This window comes from Ambystoma mexicanum, chromosome 10 (genome assembly GCF_040938575.1).
Source record: "Ambystoma mexicanum isolate Mex_15411 chromosome 10, UKY_AmexF1_1, whole genome shotgun sequence".
Lineage (NCBI taxonomy): Eukaryota > Metazoa > Chordata > Amphibia > Caudata > Ambystomatidae > Ambystoma > Ambystoma mexicanum.
Window position 1 is genome coordinate 846,919,023 of NC_090932.1, and position 19,824 is coordinate 846,938,846.

Sequence of the window (19,824 nt, forward strand, 5' to 3'; positions counted from 1 at the left end):
GAACAAATAGTGCAGTGAGGAAATATGCAGGCAGCAGCATGACCAACCTTTCAGCCTTGCAGTGTTCAGCTTTGGTCTTCAGGCTCCTTGTTCCTTGTTCAGTGCTCGAGTTCATAAAATAGAAAATGGAAGCCAAAGAGGCCCAAGAAAACCGCAGAGGAGCAGCAGGGCAACAGCCCACCCCACAGCCGTTCTAACAGTGCTCTGCTGCAATCAGTGTCAGCGGGATAATGACCGCTCCAGCGCCCCTCCACCTCCGCATTAGCAGGACAACAGCCTGCCTGACAGCCGCTCTGACAGTGCTCTGCTGCGCTCGTTGTCGGATGGATAATGACCGCTCCAGAAGCCCTCCTCCTAATAGTTATATCTACTATATTTTGTACACCATACTTGGAAATTACACACACCAAATGATAAACCAAAATATTTCAGAGTCTGTGCAAAAGGAGAATTATTGTAGCTTTAATTTCTCCATCATAAATGGAAACACTACAAATATGAGAAAGACATATAATGTGAAACTAAAATAACTCATCTGGTTTGTCCACTTCAAAAATACAAACACACTCAGTGAAAGAACATTTGTGATACGTTTACCGGCCTGTAGTAATTGTTTGACGCAGGCTTAAAGATTGATATTCATGGTGTGAAGAAAAACCTTTGAAACTGTAGAAAAGGGCAAACTGTGTTTGAATCAATTAAGCAGACGTTGCTAGAGCCTGTGATATTTGGTCGACTCTCTCCTATGGTTTCTCTCAAAAGGCCTGCATGAAGAGAAAGAGCAGGTCATTGGATAATCAATGCGATCAGAATGTGACAAGACAAACCTTTCTACCGAGTGCAGCACACTACCATAAACTGAGATAAAATCAATCTTTATACTGGAAAACTGGGAGCCTTACTTGTAATCCTGGGGTAAACCCACTGCACAAAATGGCGGTAATGGTAATTATGTTTTGTGCTATTTCGGCAGATTTACCACCGGAATACCTCCAAACTTGTAACGAGATGTGATTTTCATTGATTTGTTTCTCAGAGCAGATCAGAAGGACCGATTTTGCTTTCCTCAAATCCACTCCATGAAACAAATTCGAAAGAATCTGTGCACACAATTGTTCATGGAGGGCGGGATGCTTCGGATTCCTGTGGATTCCTCAGGACATCATGTAAACGCTGCTTGCCATGCAAAGAAACGGCAGGCAATATTTAGGACCATTTGTTTTTTTAGGTGTAAGTATGCACCCAAACCCAGGACCGTCCAGTTTCCTATGCACTAGGCACATCCCCATAAAGGCCATCAAAGTAAGAATACTGGGTACCCTTAATCTGCATGTAAGCAGTTCTCTCAGTCCAATGTATAGGTCCATCCACAATAACGTCCAATACATTCCAGCCCGTAACACTATCATATATATAGAAAAATAATTAGTTGCAGGGATGTTAAGGTGAGCAGTACATTGTAAAAAAAAACGTTGAAATTAAAGGAAAAAACTTTAGTTGCAGGGAGGTTAAGGTGAGAACTTAAAGCAACGAAACCCCTGAAATTCTGCTAAAGCCACCTTAACTTCATGCCCCCTGTTGCACACCAAAAGTTCGAACCTTTGGTGGCATGCATTTAAAAAAAACACTGTGGGGCTGTCCCCCGCAACACCCCACTCACAATACTATATAGGGACACCCCCACAGCACACCCAAAGATAAAAATTAGCAATAAAACAGGGGCTGCGTGGGTATGGGGGACACACCCGCAGCACTCCCTAGAAAAAAAATAATAATAAATCAAAAAAACGGGTGTTGCAGGGGTGTCCCCCGCAACACCCCACTCACTATACTACACAGTATAGTGAGCGGGGTTGTGGGGGGAAACCCCTGCAGCTGCCCCAAAAACAAAAGGACCCTGCGGCGCCGGTTCCCGACCATGGAAGTGAAAGGGAACTGGCGCTGTTGCGACAAGAGCGTTTAAAAGGTAAGTAGGGTGTGCAAGGGTGTGTGTTGTGGGTGTGGGTGGGGGTGTGGGTTTTGTAGGGTTTTTAAAATTATGTTCGCATGGGAAATTTATGAACCTTTGGTGGTGCGCACATTTCTCATGTGAACCTTCCCGTCTGGGACGTTTCCGCAATGGAAAAATCACACGGATCTGTTACACGCTGCCTATGCTGGTGCCCTCAGGACATCAACTCCCTTGGGCCTTGCAGTATCCGGCAGCAATCTTGTCACCTCATTGCCTTTTTACTCCGGTTTCGAGTAGATTCGCTCCTTGCTGTCAAGGAGAGCTTAATAGGTTTTTAGTGGACATTTCAGGGCCTGCTTCACAGAAGCATTTTAGAATGGCGCAATCCCATTGGAAAATGCTTCATGAATCAGGCCATTAGTGTTTCAGGTCCCTGCTGGCTGCTTTTCTTAGTTCTGTGCACAGGCCAATAAACATCTCCTGCACCGTGGGACAATGCCATTTCAAACGCGGCGTTCACAGGTGAGCTGTAGTGCCCCCGACCCTTTTCGGGCCCATTTCCATTTCTGGGCCATGCCTCCATGTGCCCATAGGCCCGCGTGAAGCCTGTTTCCCTACCCCCCCTTCCTCTTCCCCTCCCTCCGCCCGTCTCCCGGTCCTTTCCCCACCCGTGAGTGGTCCTCCAGGGCCAGCAATGTTTGCAGGAGTCAGCTGCACCGTGGGACAACGCCATTTCAAACGCGGCATTCCCAGATGAGCTGTAGTGCCCCCCGACCCTTTACGGGCCCATTTCCAATCCTGGGCCGTGTCTCCATGTGCCCATCGACCCGCCTGCAGCCTCTATTTCCCTACCCCCTTCCTCTTCCCCTCCCTCTGCCCGCCTCCTGGTCCTTTCCCACCCGTGATTGGTCCTCCAGGGACAGCAATGTTTGCAGGAGTCAGCTGCACCGTGGGACGCCATTTCAAACGTGGCATTCCCAGGTGAGCTGTAGTACCCCCCGACCCTTTTACGGCCTATTTCCATTTCTGGGCCGTGTCTCCATGTGCCCATTGGCCCGCATGCAGCCTCTGTTTCCCTACCCCCCCTTCCTCTTCCCCTCCCTCCGCCTGCCTCCCGGTCCTTTCCCCACCCATGGTTGGTTCACACACTGGTCTTAATTGACCCCCCCAGGCAGCCCTCTGCCTGGCAGCCCCTGCGGCTAAGGGGCCCAAGGCCAAGGGCGGCTCTTACAGTGGCGGCTCCAGAGAGTGTCTGCAGGTGTCAGCAGGGGAAGCCAGCGAAGGCAGCAGTCAACAGACACCAACAAAAACTGTAAGTGTGGCATGGGTGGGGAGTAGAGCAATTACTCTACTCCAGAAAACCCCAGCCACTCTATCTTACCTTCCCACAACCTAGACTGCCATAGACTCACACTACGCATACTTAGAAAGATTTGTGACCACCAGACTGAACATATTCATGACAGGATTGTAGATGTTGCCTTGCATCACATACTAATATACTTGTCAAGGTCAGCAAACGCCGCACTTAGATGATACTTGAATGTTAGCATGCCCACACTTAGATAGAACTGTGAATGTTAGCATGTTCAATGTCAGGCAACCCACTAACCAATGTAAACTCAAACTCTCTGCATACTTATCTCACTCAAAAAACTCACATAACCATCTCTCACACAAGCCGCACGCACTTCACAACACTGCAACAACATATAAACCGCACCAACAGCACACGGGGACTGACACCGATCCAATGCTCGCACCAAAGCTCAGCACCCAGTGTATACCGAGTTGACGCTGCCAACAGAACACCACTCCTCTCAATATCCTACCCCTCTTCACCTTACTGACCCATCACACCTTATCGTTTACAGATCCGCCAGAGCGCCTGAGGACAAACTCTGTTGGTGACGGTGCGCTGTACAAATACCTTTAACATTTAACATTTAATAATCTGGAGATACTCACTCTCTCCCTCCATTCCTTTATCTCTTCATTATTATCTAGGAAACGTCCCACAGTCCCAAATCTTTAGCAGGCCCTGAATGCCAAGGCCAGTCATGTTTAATAATATCACAGCCATAAACTGCATGGATACACTTTAGCAGTGTGAGTCTTGGGAGGTGATGGAAGGTACATTCTTGTAGTGCGTATGCTCTGAGAACACCATACATTGGTGTGGTGCATAGAAATTATTGATCAAACCATTAGGTGTTAGAGAAAGGTCACAACTGTTACATTTAACTGTGCTGGAAGTGGCACAACTTACGGAATACAAACCCTGGGACTGGATTAGCCAAGTTTCAGGATCCACCTGATATAGCGCTCAGAGACTTAGATCGGGGGTTTGTTGCAACCCATAACTAAAACCAAATGTTACACCTGAGTGAACTCGATGTTCTCAAGAGTGGTGCAGATCATTTTGAAAAGAGTAGGGGGTTCAAGGATCTGTCTGTCAATGGTGAGCTACTGCCGACACTGACTGCCCCGGTCCTGCTGCACCATCCATCACTGTTAGTGCAGTTGCACCCAGCTCCATTAGGGAGGGGTCAGAGACAACTGTCAACTGCTCCACAAATTTAACAGCCGCGTATTTGTTATTACAAAAAAGCCATGAGACCAGAGCCTGTCGGGGACAGGGAAAAGTTCCCACTTTAGTTGCCGGCCACAGGATCAGCTTTTCCGGGCTTTGCAAATGACCAGAGCTAACACCTCTTTGCATGTGGTATTCCAATCACTGGGCAGCTCAGTAGCTCTCCTTGAGCTCTTGCTGTGGGTCAGTACACCATTTCAAGGGTAACATTTAGTGGCTGGTGCAATGGCAGAGACCAGGCAATGAGGGGACCATTGGGGAGGCTCCATTGTCCCTTAAGAAGTGCAAGTGTGGGGTGAAAAGAAATGGGAGGGTGACATAATGTGGCATGCTGAATGACACAATACATACAAGGAGCTGAACTAATGTCATTCTTTTGTGTCTTTTTAAGCCTTGAAAATCAAGTTTTACAGTCAAAGGGACATTTGTTTAGACTCAGGTGACTTTGCCTGCTGCTACTCTATTCTTCTAAACAGGATGGGGGAAAAATAAATCTGTAACCGTACGCTATTTGCTCAACATGTTTCTCTGCCAGTTTTGTATGTTGCCAGTTAGTGTGTTATGTGATTTGTGTGTTTTTAGGCATCTCTATAAAACGTGTTATTATTTAAGCTATTGAAACCCAAACCGTAAGAAATATTTGGGTAACATAAAGCTGGGTGGATAGGTGGTCAAGTGCCTGATCAAAGACTGGACTCAAATCGGGGCTTCACTCCGTAACCAAAGTTTGTGATGCTGGGCAGATCACCCAGTTTCACTGACAGTTAGTTACCTGCCAAAATTGGTAGCCCCTAGAAGTGATATAGTTTGCAGGTTTTGCTTTTATAAAAGCCTGGCTCCCGGTTTCCCATTAGACTATAGAGTTGCTTCATATATAATAATGGTGAACATTCATGTATTGCATATTACAAAGTTACTAGTTTCTTGACTTAATCATGGCAAGTAACCAAGACCAATGAAATTCCTTATCATGTCCTTATCTGTGACTTCCGATTGATGTCAACACATATACAAATTAAGTGGTCTGCATGACTTTTGCTTCCCAGGGTCTCAGAAATACCAGGAGAGGCCCTGGTGAGACGTCTTACCGGTCAGCGCCCTGCATTAGTAACAGTCCCACCATTTTATTTTGTGTACAATATATGTTAAAATTCCATTTAACACTTTGAAATAGGGATATGGGGAAAAGAGGGGGAGCAATGAGGCTGTGGGAAAGCAGGCGCACCACCGTCTGCTTCTGATGCACCACCACGTCTAAAGTGTCTTGCAAACACATTTTGGGAAATTGGTCGCTCTAGTCGACCCTTGATGGCTATGTACAGTCCTACAGCTTTTCCCATGGGGACCTTTAGTGTTGCAAGTGTTGAGTATCTTGCTTGGCCACCAATTTCTCTTGTAATAGTTGCAGCGTAGAATATGGTACAGTTGTTGCAGTTGTTTACCACCAAATGAATAGGCCAGTCTCTCACCATACTACGGCTACTACTGAACTCTAAAAGAGAAAAAACCTAGAGACGAACCTTCCTAGTATACGTTGTGAGTCTATCCAACAGCATATCAACTGGAATAAACCATCACCATTCCCCCTGGCCCCCTTCCCATGTACTTGCGCGATCTGAATGACACCCGGCCTTGTAGGATCGTTGTCTGTCTTCCCTCTGTTCCCCCTCCCTTGCTTCGTCACGCATTGATACACTTGTGTACAGGCACGTTATAAATGCCATATCATATCATATCATCACCCACCCAGGCTTGCCACTTAGCTCTGATCCCGTGCCACCTTCTCTCTATCCGTCCCCCCTATGCTCCTATCCCCTGGTCCTTGTAAATGATCTGTAAACTGTAAAGTGCCTGCCACACTCCCTGTGTTTTAGAAATATGCCATCCCCACTCAACTCCATGTAGAACGGAGATAGGACTGGCTGAAGATGTGTGGGGGACCATTTCAACATGAAGGTTGGGGGAGCCCCCTTGCTTAGAGCGGAAAGCAATCTGAAGCACCCATGGTGGGCATAAAGATAGTTTTAATAGCCACCAATTATCAGAGTGGGCGAGACGGCAGGGAGCTGAAGCACCGAATGCCTGCTGAATAGCTATGATTCCTTCTTTGTAATCAAGTGGCTGACGTGGAGGAACAAGTCTTGAAAGGCAATGATCACTATTGTTGCCAAGCCGACGCGAGGAACTTTGAAGTTAGAACATTTGAGGGATCTACCCGGGACTATTGCAAATAAGACGGATTATGACATTTTTGCTGTTGCCCTTTTTGTTTTGAGAAAGGCTCCTGAGCAGCCGAAACACGTGTAAACCAGGAATAAAGGGCTCTGTGATTTTGAATATGTGGCGCAATCCTTAAGTGGCAGACTCCAAAATCCAATGATGTGATAACACTTCTGTTTTCCCCAATGGTAGAGATGGCTTGAAGGGCACCAGCAAACACAACTTGTAAGACGAGCACTGCAAAGCGCACACTGTAAGCCACAGAACGTGTAAAATATATATTTTTTTTATATTGCAGTGTCAGTAGACTGCTGGCAATATGGGGGCAATTGTGGGGGTCCCTTTTAAGGTTAAAAGGCCCTGGCACCATCCCTGCTCAAATACCAAAATTGAAATATAAAGAAATCAAACCAATTACAATACACACATACACACACTTGTTACTTATAACTGAATAAAGGAACACATATATTATTTATATAAAGAGGTGTTACTTACTCTTTGCTTTTATTATCCAGGATGTCGCGAACTGACACTTTGCTACTCACAGTTGAGAGTTGGTCGGACCCCATTAAAAACCTGGTGCTGGAATTTGACGAAGCTGTGGATATTCGAAACATTTCAAAGAAAGAACTCATTATCGGCCTTTAACAAAAGCGTGACGGAATATATCGTGCTACTCCGTCCAATTCCGCCACACATATCCGCGAGGCAGCAGTGCTTGCTAACCGCGAATAGCGTATCCTGCGCTGCTCTGCCGCATTCCTGCCAACACATCCTTCGCCGGAAGTCGCTTGTTCCACTAAAGTACCCAAAACAGAAAAGCACTCGTTACGGACGGTCGCTGTCTTATTGACCAAAAACAAGCACTTAGTCAAGACGGGCGCGCGTGTCACGCCATCTGCCTGACACAACAACACGCCGGCGGTTAGGGGAGGGTTGCGGGGGTTCCCGCCCCAGGTGACTCAGTAGCAAGGTCTGCTAGAAGCACGGAGCCACGGCACACGACCCATGCTCCCGAAAAAAAATGGCAAGGCCATTTCATGTTTTTAAAATATAAAGGTGACTTTGAATGTATAAAAAACATTAGCAAACTGGACGTATTCTCTAACTTTTTTTTCAATTTTACACATAATTATAACATAGTATTAGAAACATACATAAAGGGAAAAGAAAGATAGAAACAAAGAAAGAAATAAAGGTAGAAACAAAGAAAGGAGGAAAGGGAGAAACAAAGAAAGGAGGAAAAGCATGTTTTTGTTCGAGAACATCATCCATACAGTTCATTAGAAACATTACACATTTCTCCATATTCATCTGACCTAACTTTCCTTTGCACGGATACGTTTTCCCTTGCAGAAAGTGTAATCAAACTTTTAATCCAATCTTCAAAGGAAGGTCTAATTGGTCTGTTGCACAGTCTTAAAATCTGTTATTTTGGCTACAATGGGTGCCTCGTACACCCATTTCATATATAAACATCCAACCCTGGGATTTGTGGCATCAGGCCTAACACACAACAACTAGGGGATCTTGGAAAGGAGAGAGGCTCGATATTATATCTATGTGGTGTAGTACTTCATTCCAAAAGACTTCAACGGCGCTAAGAAGGCAAAGCATGTCAGCAGTCACTCCACTAGTCTTCTTGCAAGGTCAGCATTGGTCCGTTGGCAGTGATTTACAAGGCCGTATCTTCCATGACGACCAATATAGATAATGTATTCGCACCCTGGCAAGTGCACTCAGGCAATCAGGTGGCTGGAACAGTGAGTGAGAACACACTGTCTAATACTTATACAAAAGCCAAAACTATAGGCCTTGCCACTGCTTTTTTTTAACAGGACTTCATTGAAGGACATGTGTAGTACTTAAATATGAAGACGCTAAAGGCACACCTGGTTGACATTTTTATTACACTGACTGTGTTTACTGCTCCAATTAAGTAATTAACTCTCAGAAGACTGCTTTGAAATAAAACGCTGGCAGGCACTTCAAGCACAACCTTTGGTGGTGCTTAATAAATGTAGCTGAAGGAGATCCCCGGAGGATGTGATAGCTGGTAGGATAGCTCAGTGGGTTAAGTGCTCACTGCCACAATCTTTGCGCGATCTGCAGGTCGCAGGTTCAAAGTCAGGCGCAGTCAGCTCAGCCTTTTATCCTTCCGAGGTTGATACCAATTTCGATTGGGTAATAATAATAGTATATAAAAATGTTCTATGTAAGGTGCAGTGGGTAAAAGGGCTATCTAAATAAATCCAGATAACAAGTTATGTGTTGTGGGTGGGAATGGTTATTGGGATTGGCGTGGCGGCAATGGACAGCCAATGGGTGGGTACATTGACAAATAACACCTACAAGCTTTGTATCCCTCCCCATATGCCAGTTCTCCCTAGCTGTACTGCAAAGCAATCATTTTGGCTTATAGGTGGCACAGTGACGCCTAATAGTCCAAACAAAAAATGGCTTTCAAGTGTAACTTTAGAGTCTGCGGTATAACAGAAGCAGTCGGCATGAGGGCGGTGTAAAGCACCGCCATTCACACCCCTCTCGCCCTTATACACTTTTTTCATAACATTTTTCACATATGACATTTTAAACATACAACACACACAAAAAAAACATAGGACCAGTAAGCATATAGGACACTGACATGTTAGTGTTGACCCCAGGGCCAGTCTCTTGATTTCTCAGACACAGGCAGCAAAAGACATGCAAATCTCCTAATTTGCATATGTCTTGACATCTTCTGAAGTGACGTCATAGAAAAAGGATCTTACAGGGAGTATCATCACATATAAAGGCATCCCGGGAAATGCCATTACAAGAAGTTGCCACAAGTAAACCAAGAGACTAATAACGCTGTGGTGTGCAATATGTGAATGGTCAATATTAGTCCAGTAAAGTATGAGTGAGGCTTTTACTAATAGCAATAGATGCAAACTGAACCACTTACAGGGATTTAGGTAAGACAGAGAGAGATTTAAGAAGTTGCCCAGGATCATGTGCTTTGGTCGAGTGATGAAGCCACGATTAGGGCCCAGTCTGCGATTCAAGCACTTGAGCAAATATCTTCCCAACTTTAGTTCATATAAATATTTGTTACGTTTGGCGTTCATGAGTTTTACTAATATTCAATTTTAAAGCATGCTTTGAAGGGCACACAATTTACGTACAAACTAACCCGACAATATATAATAATCATACTAACGCATGGAGCAAAAAGAATATGTTTACCGCTCCATTTTCCCTATTCGGAATGAAGATTGCAGTATCATCATGCAAAGTATTGTGAGCCTACACAAAGCTTTCAGGTCTGAAAACAGCCGGCAGCATGGTGCAGCCCTGCTGTTTCATAATTCCCATCATTGGTAGCCTAGAGACCCAAGCTACTCCTCACTGATGAGGCCAAACAAGGCCGAAACATGTTTGGGGATGCTTGTGGTCTAGTGCAGAAGGGATGTGACCTAGCAGTTCGAGCTGGGCTGCCCCTTTTGGGGTGGGACCAAGCCTGATTTGCATATGGTCTTTCCCCTTCTGTAATGGCTTGGCAGGCGAAGAACGATGGTCTGGAGGGTTGCCCAGAGCAATGCCAGTGGTTAAGATTCATTCTAAACCTTCCAGCCATCACCTCTTTGTTTTTGCTTTGTCACCCCGAGTGGGACGGGTATGCCCAGACGTGGGTCCCGTGCCTGCTGGGCCTAGAGACCCAAGCTACTCCTCACTGATGAGGCCAAACAAGGCCGAAACATGTTTGGGGATGCTTGTGGTCTCGTGCAGAAGGGATGTAACCTAGCAGTTCGGGCTGGCTTGCCCCTTTTGAGGTGGGACCAAGCCTGATTTGCATATGGTCTTTCCCCTTCTGTAATGGCTTGGCAGGCGAAGAACGATGGTCTGGAGGGTGCCCAGAGCAATGCCAGTGGTTAAGATTCATTCTAAACCTCTCAGCCATCACCTCTTTGTTTTTGTTTTAGCTCTTAAGAGACAACAGTTCCCCTCCTCAATGGACCAATCATTTGTCTCGGTCACCGACCTCCAATTGCGTCCATTGCAATCCTCTGCTGACGGAGAGCGAGGTGTTCAAGCCCGCAGGGGAGAATGTCACACACAAGGGTCTGCTCTGGGCATTGGGAGAGCTCTCAGACTGCGGATCGGTAAGCACAGTCAGGTCTTTTCCCAGAACTGGACAAGGTGTGGGAAGGACGTGGGAGGCTGCCCAAAAAACCGGGACAATGAGTGACTCAAAATGCGGGACGGTTGCCCACACTCCATTTCCTCAACTTCCGCAAGGCAACCCGTACCTCCACACTCAATGCCTCCACTTCCGCCCAAACGCGCCAACTTCCACTCTCTCATATCTGGCTAATTTTCATTCCGGCCCCCACAGAAAATGAAAAGGACTCTTTACAGCTTCCCCGTTCCGCTTCCCCATCTTCAACAGGGCACATTCTTTCTTCGATGTGGTGCTGTGCGTCGCACACAGTGTCCTATCCAAGAAAACACGTTTAAAGGCACACTATTAGCTTGGGTGACCAACTTAAAAAAAAAAAAAAACAGTTTGATGGGAGACTTTAGGTGCGCAGGCGCACCAGATGCTATTTGAGGCACACGTCATCATTCATTTGTGACCCACTTTGATGGTAATACTAGTGTCAACACGCACTTAACATACGCACATCATACAAAGTAACACCACAGGACTGTTATGGTTACATGGCAACAAAACACAGCCCTGGCGGATGTCTCTCAGGCGCCTGTCTTGGGGACTAGAAGGCCCTGTGCAGAAACGGTCGTGCGGGTGCCTCAATTTCAAAATCTATTGACATCTTCAGACGTGACGTCACCGAAAATAGCATTACAAGAAATGCCATCAGTCTTTGATACCCTAGGCAAGTGGTCTTCCAATTGTGGGGCTGCCCCCCCCCCCCCTTGGTGGGTGGGGGAGTGACCCACAAAGCGTGTGTAGGGGCGTGGTGGTGAGGGAGGCGGATATCTTCCAAATGTGACTACAGTGACTGCTTTTAATAGAAAATATAAGCAGATAAGGCATCTGGGGGGCCCAGCAACACTATCTTTTCTCAAGGGGACTCAAGGGGGCTCTGGAACAACATTTTTACTCAAGGCGGAACTCGGCATAAAAACGTCTGAATACCAGTGGCCCAGGCAGACACGCCCCCAGTATATCATGGCATTGATTTCCAAATTTTGCAGCGAGGAAAAGGAACAATGGTGACACATGTGTACTCTATCTACTAAAACCTGTAGGATTCCATGTCCAATGTCCTTACTGTGCCTGCATCACCCACAAAGGGAGTTCCTTCCTATCAATGATGTGAAAGTCTTGAGACCCGCTGGTGCTGTGGGTGCTGAGTATTAAAAATTGACATAGATTTGCCAATCAGACTAATTAGAATAAGTGGCAGATTGGTAAAATACTATATTTTGTGCCATTTAGAAGCATTTAAAAAATGTTGCGGCACATTAAGGTATTAGAAATGTGCACTTTTTTGGTGTGCACACATAATTGCTACAAAGCTGTATTTCCTGTCTAGGGCGTCATCGGTAGTATCATTAAAAGACGTTTTCCTGTGCAAACTAAGACAACTTCGTGGTAAGCGATATATGAATGGAGACTATTATTAATATTTCATAACGCTATAGTTTCATAAACAATGAGAAGGAATTGTTTACTTAGCATAAAATGCAAACCGCTAGGACAAGACACACTCAAACTCTTTGTGGCCCCCCTTCTTGTTGGAGGTTACTCTGCAGGGGGGGTGGAAAAGGGTTTTCTCCGAAAATGTTCACCCCAGAAAGAATAGTGAAGTATCACGTTCTGCCCTAACACAAACTGTACCTCCCACCGCTGGCGCTGGAGTTTGTGTGATACTCAGAAGTGCCATCCTGCCATCTGTCGGGCCACCTTGGGCTTGATGCAGCACCTGGGGCAGGGCCTGGTGCCCCTGCTGCAATTGTGCCCGGTGGAACTGCACTACTGCTGCAACTGCTGCTGTGCTGCGACAAACCCCTGCTGCTGTGGCATTTCTCTTGCCTGGGGCTGAGCTTGTTGCCCAAACGAGCCAGTGCACGCCAAATGCCCATGTTCCCACATATAAAGCATGGCCCGAACAGCCTGAAACCTACTCCCCTGTATGCTCCTCTTCCTTGCGGCGGGTACCGTCTCCCCATTGGAAAGAACCATGGGTCAAGTCCTAAAAATTATAGCGGGGGGACTCACCAACAAACGCAATGGGATGTGACGTGGCCAGAAATGAGCATATCAAGGTGAAATATGCACATTTCATTAAATTGGCTTTGCATAACCACCCAAATTGCACAGGACGAATGACATTTGCCTTTCATAAATTTAACAAACACACAAAACCAAGACAGAATATTTTCTTCTAATAGTGTTTTTGAAAAGTTAAAAAGTGTGCATGTTTTAAACTCTAAGAACCGATGCAAATGTTTTCCTTGGAACTTGCAGTACTGGAATGGGACATTTCACCTTTAGTTGTTTTTATTTTTCATCAGGTTATATAGTGCAGTGGTGAAGTGTCCAGCCTGCAAACCTGACGTCTGCGGTTCAAGCTGTAATTCATAAATTCAAAGAGGACATTCAGTGTTTCTCATTTGAGCTCGAGGGGACTGAGTCCACCCTCTGTAAAAAGTGGGTGGACTCCATCCCCCCGCGTGTACCCTCGACTTGAGCCCTGGAAAGAACCCCCACTGCATGCAATTCCCCTGCTGCGGAGCGCCCCATTGTGGTGCATGCATGGGCGGCACATTCCCCCCTTGCAGGAGAATGTTCCCCACAGGAATTCCTCCCTGTTGGCCGGGTGCCACAGCGGCAGTGTCGTGTATGAACATTGTCCCCTCCATTGTGTACCATGCCAATTTCTTTTGTACCAGTCTGTTTTCTGACCCTGTAGCATTTTCTGCCACCTGCCTCTCGCTCTCTTGCTTCCTTTTACAATAGTGCACTACCGTCACCTGTGTCTCCGGCCATCCCTTTGCTTCTATTTCTAAAATCTTGCCCAGAGGCACCTGGACATCCGCTGGCAATCCATTGACCAATATGTGGTAGAACAAGGGTATGCATTTATCCCAGGGCTTTCCACGTTTCCAACGTGCAAAGTTTTTGGACCTGTTCGATATACTGTACTGGGTCTTCATCAGGCTCCATCTTGAGCGCCATGACTGCCCCTAAGTCTGAACTATCTGGGTTCATGCTTTCCAAGACCTTCCACACGTGCACTCAGCAGTTGTTGAGCAGAGCCCCATAGGGTGCATTGGTACTCAGTTTCACCCCCCTGTACCCTGCCTGCTCCCATATTTTATCCCCTCGCTCTCCTATTATGGCCACAAATAAGCTTGTCATGTCCCTATTGCCAACGTCACCCCGGCTGTCTCTTTCTTCCACGTGCTGGCCACAGCCACAAGGAAGGGTAGGTTACATATTAGGTTGTCTCGGTCCATTTTCTGCCTTGGTACATAGTGCGTGTCTCCTCTCCCCTTCTCTAATAACGGCATCTGTGTCATCCAGGGTCCTGTCTCCCCTCCTCTCTTTGTTGCATGTGCCAGCCCTAATTTTACCTTCTCCTTTCTGCTACAAAGGGAGGACGTCCAGTCCCTCCTGGGCACCTTGAATTCTCCCCGTCTCCTTTGCTTTCCTACCCATCTCCTTTCCCGGTCGGGGGTCCACTGTTCATCTTCTCCATCACCTAAATCCTCTCCTACTTCTTCATCTGACACTATACTATCCTTGTCTTCTCCTTCTGCCTCCTCCTCTCCCTCTTCTTGTTCCTCATCGTCCAGCCTGAATTTGATCCTTCCTGACAATTATTCCTTCCCATCCCCCTTTTCCCCTCTCTGTCTGTTCTTCTTCCATACCTACTCTTCAATCACTCTCTCCGCCTTACTAAATAATGCATCCACCTTTTGTCGTGTGCTCTTTTCAATGTTTGCTGAGTATGTCCTCTCTCTCTTTTTGTGTGTATCATCCCGTCGGGTGTTTCTATCCTTCTTTATCCCTGTCACCCCCCCTTACCCCTCTGGGCACTACTGCTGCAGGTTTGTATACCCTGTCATGGTGCACAACGTCGGATAGGCACCATAAAGAGGGGCGGAGCACTTGGCCGGTCCCCTTCCTCAGCCCCTTCTTTCTTTGTGGGCTCCCCCTTCTTCTCCTCATTCAGTCTCCAGAGCCCCAATATATTCTGCTGGTTCTTTAACTTGGAGCCTTTATATCTTGTTAATAAATCCGAGAACATTTTACTATTGAACGTTCCCTCCCGGACAATGCATGGAAACACTGACCTGCAGTCTCTTGGACCCACAGGAAGTTATACTTTAGTATTTTATCACAATATTCGGGTAATGTTTCACACACATGGTCGAGGGGGCTGTCTTGATAGGCGATTATCTCTCCCCTTTTAGTTGTCCCTCCTCTATACCCTAATTACCTTAGGCCCCTCCTCCCACTTCTTCCTTTTCCCCTTATTTATTTCCCCTTTCCCTTTTATACCCATCTTCCAAAAACAACCACTCTCACTCACCCGTCTTCCCCTTATTTCTCCTTTTCGCTCTAGCCTTCTCCCCAGGCCTGCCTACGCACTCTCATCTGACACATTGGCCTTCAACCCAGGCACCTTTGCTCACTCCAGGTTAGTAATGCAACGGTCCTCCCCACAGACTCACCTCTCCCTATGTTAGTGTAGGTAGGCACCAAACCACCTCTCCTCTCTTGCTCACATCTAGCATGGCAAGCGCACTATTATACACCAGGTACCTGTCGGCAGTGACCCTTCCACCTTGTTCAGTACCACAAAAGCAATACGAACAGCACTTACTAACACATGCACGTCCCTCTCTGCTCCTTCCAAACATTGCTTCAACATCTGCATGGTAAAATAACACCTGTCTCTCCCAAATGACGCAACTATACAATCACTGGCACTAAGTACAACTCCCATCTAACAGGGTTCACCTCTCACTAAGAACCTATCCTGCTCTAATTCAGGTGTGCACACATACACGTCTACTCGCTACGGGGTGGCGTGCATTAGAGTCTACCACTACGGCCGATCGTCCTCACTCCTTGAGGATGCATCCTAAACACCATAAAATACAGTCCCTCCCTCCTCCGTGGGCATGCAACCATGATACCGCGTGTTCTTGCACGGATACAATCACATGTCCTAAAGATCAACGAGTCCTCTCTGCACCGAGCCTTCCATGCAGGCTCACTCCTCCCTCCGAGTGTGGGCGGCGCTCGAGACCAGGCAAACCTTTGTGAACTCGGTGTCTGCAGGGCCTCTTCTGTGTTGCACATGGAACTGGTCTGCGGTCACTGGACCTGCACCCCCCAGGGAGGGTGGCTGAAATACCCTCAGTTGACTGAGGGAACTGCGAATCTTGCGGGGATCTCCAAAATGTATAGTCCTCTAGGGGAACGTAATCAATGAGTTACCAGTAGTAGTCCAAAAAGGAGTGTACACCAGGCAAGAAGCAACACTGTTTTTTACAGCTGGGCAAACACAAATCAAATAACACAGTGAAACAGAACTGGGTGATGACCATTTCTGGAGCAAAATAGACCTGCCCCTCCCAGTGTGGTGCCACATTACCTCCTGCTCCACCACGCGAACTATTCGCCATTAGTAATTACATGATTGTGCTGACCGCCGGATCTTTATTTGTCTGCCATCAATCTGCACCAGAAAAGGAGGAACACGAGACACCCTGAACTGGTGGGAAGGGAGGCATTCACACTGCACCTTTCCAATGGGAAACCTTGCAAACATTGTTATGGACACGCTGCGCCTCATTATGACTGTGCCGGTCCGGTAACAATGGTGCCGTTAAGCTTACCGGCACCGTTGTTACCTGACCGGCACAGTACCACTCTGCGAGCGGGTGCCGTCCGCCCACTAGGGTCAGACCCGGCGGGTGGAACGGCACCCGCCCGCAGAGTTTCACGGAAGCACCGCCACCATTGTTAACGGTGCCGGTGCTTCCGTGGTCCCCATTCCTATTGAGACCAATGGGAATGGGGATTTACAATTTACCGGCGCCTGACTTCCCAGAACGCAGGGGTTGTAATACCCTGGTGTTACCGGCAATCCAGGCGCCGGTAAATCTTGCAAATCCGGCAGCAACCCGCCGGTAGCACCGGCAGGGTTACCGCCGTGCTTGTAATGAGGCACACTGTGTACTTGTTGTTTTTCACGGACACCAAAACGTACCGTTTGATTGGCTCCTTTCGGAGCACCTCTTCATTCCACATCCTTGTTCCCATACCCACTGGCTAAAGGGTGATTTGAAACTGCCATTGGTACTATGCGTGTGCCTCCCCGGATATGGTGGATTTCCCCAGCTGCCATGAGTTGCCGTGGGCCTGGCTCGCCGACCTTGATTGTATCACCCGGTGCTGTTCCCAGTGATGGCGGTCTGCCTGAGACAAACAGCCATAATTCAGCTCCCCCAGCCCACAGCCGCTCCGTGTTCATAGTGTGTTCTAACTGGCATGATGTGAAAGGCCCATTTACAGCATCCCCAAGAGTGCGCTTACCTGTGATTTTCACTTTACTTGCGCATATGCAGCAGGTTCCCTTGTGTCCATGTTGTTATGTTTACAGTGTGCCCCTCCATGTTCCCCTAGAGAGAGTGTGGGTAGGGTGGGTGATGGAAGTTGGTTGGGGACAAAAAATATGAAGAACATGGCAGCCTCAGGAAGACTTGTTCAAAGTAATCCAAAATAGCCCAACAAAACCCAACCAGCTTACAAAATGGTTGGGTGGGTGGGTGGGTGGGGGTAGAGTGACTTGGGGGGGAGGTGGATGGGGTAGAGAGAGTGGTGGGGGGTGAAGAGAGTGGGTTTTGGCTGTGTGAGTGTTTGTAGAAAGGCAGCCTCAAGAGGACAAAAAAGACATCTGCTGTTAAAAGTCACCCAAAAATAGCCAAATGGTCTGCGAAAACAGCCCAAAGTAGCCCAATGTGAAATCACTGCACAGTTGGGAAATGGAAAGGCAGGTACCCGACTTGCTTCCTACAAAGCTGCTGAATGGAGCAAATAGTGTTAGGGAAATTCTCATTGATTAGTATGGCGGAGGAGTTTGGAAAAGAGATTTGAGTTATTTGGCAGTTTGATACAATGGCATTGCCCGTTGCTATGCCAACCAGATATTCTCAGTTAAGAACCCCCATTACCTCGCTCTCTCTTCTGCAACAATGGGTTCTGCAACCTTGTGGCACAAGTGTCCCAGAAGTACGCCAAAATCAAAAATGTGAGTGTTGGAAACAATGGAGAGAGCATGGCATGGTTGTGACAAGTCCATGGAAGAGACCAATCGGAATCGGGCCGGTCCCACAATATAGGTTACTGAGGCCGGATTTGCTACAATGTACGTAGTGGGTGGTGTCTTTCTGCAGGGCTCTTGAGTTAGATAGCCGAATGTGTACTGCCTGCCAACAAAGATACTTTGAAGGAGTCAGAAAAGTATGCTCTATTTTTCAGTGTAAAAAAGGTAATGGTGTTTTAGATGCGGCTCTAGAGGAAAATAGTATTTGTTTCAGGGTATGGGGTGAGAATGTCACTTCCAATTTGACTCCTGAGGAAAGGGAATTGATGTGAGAGTGAAATGGGTCAATTTGAATTTGGCTTCTTCGAAAAGTAGCATAGACCAATTTGTGCAGCTGGAGGTAATTCCGGCACCTTACTGTAAGAAAATCACCTGCATTACCGGCACCAGCACCAATAACACTGGCAGAAGAACAACGGGGCTCTATTCATTGGGGATTTACACCTGACACCGGCACTCGTAATCCGGTGGTAATACCGCTGGGCCAAATACCTGTATCAGTGTTTCTGTTTTCCGGTATCCTGGTAGATTTATAGCCAGGATACCGGCAAATTTGCAATGAGCACCAATGTCTGGATCCAGAGCTTTTATGGCCCTTGTGTGAGCTATGCCTTTGCTATGGGTAACCTGGATCGGAGGGTTGTCAAGGTTAATAAAAAAGAGGGTTCTGGTCCCTAACCAGACCAATCATTCTAGGAAATTAGGCATTTAGTGAGGTATCCAGTGATTCCCTAGAATACAAAGCATTGAATGCAAAAGCATTGAATGCAAAAGCCTTGAAAAAATGGATTTCTTTTATAGGTAAAGTTTAAAAAAAAATTAAAATGGCTTTTAAGGGGTAAAAAAAACAGGGTTTGTAGGGGGAACCCCCATACATTTCTTTTTTTTAAAAATACATTTTTTCGATGCATTTCTTTTCGAGGCTTTGATGCTTTGGATGACGAGGCTATCACTAAGAACCATTTAGTGATTTCTTCAATGATGTGCATCTTATGCTTACAACTGATGAGAGTGAGAGGCAGGGGAGACCACTGCCTTCTGATGGTATGAATGGTGCAGATGTCGACTCATAGCTTGGTTTCCCCCAGTAGAAGATTAGCACAAGAACGCCCTTTCATCTAGCTGGGCTCAGCAGGTGGCAGCGCGCAAAGGCGAAAGAACACCTAATACCAATTCTTTGGAATTGTATGGCCACATTTATTTTTTTCACAGTAGAAAAACCAAACCTTCAAATGTGACATGTCAACATTACAATCTGAAAACAACACCAGCAAATGATTTACATTTATTCAGACAGGTTGTCCCCTCTTACCCCCTGGGTGCTGCTTGGCGGTGAGCCCCTCCCTCTGTCCTCCCAGCCATGCCCTCTTTGGGGGCGGTATCAGGAGGCCCCATCCTTCATGCCTATACCGACTGCCTCCTGACCCTGCTCCTCAGCCCCTGATACCCCCACCGGCCCGAAAACCCTCCTTCCCCAGTGAGAGGCAGATAACCCCCATGACTGGCCCTGAACAGGTAAATCACTGTCCATATCTCCCTCCAGCAACTGCCACAGGGACTGCCACAGGGACCTGGGCCTATCGGTCCGGGCACTCCTTATCCTAGGCACTGCACCCAACCTTAATAAATTAGGTCAAAACTACTCCTCCTTTGTCATTGACAATAATATCATCACTGTAGCTAAGGAGGTTAAAACCTTA

At 47.0% G+C, this 19,824-nt stretch overlaps 1 protein-coding gene across 1 annotated transcript in view; it reads right to left on the bottom strand.

Moving 5' to 3' along the window:
* Positions 1 to 7,605, bottom strand: part of LOC138491789 (transient receptor potential cation channel subfamily V member 6-like) — a 599,702-nt gene extending 592,097 nt beyond the window's left edge. The window contains exon 1 of the mRNA XM_069618497.1: positions 7,263 to 7,605. Within this exon, the coding sequence (XP_069474598.1) occupies positions 7,263 to 7,402 (140 nt within the window). The 5' untranslated portion in view covers positions 7,403 to 7,605. The remainder of the gene's footprint in view (positions 1 to 7,262) is intronic.
* Positions 7,606 to 19,824: the final 12,219 nt, after the last annotated feature.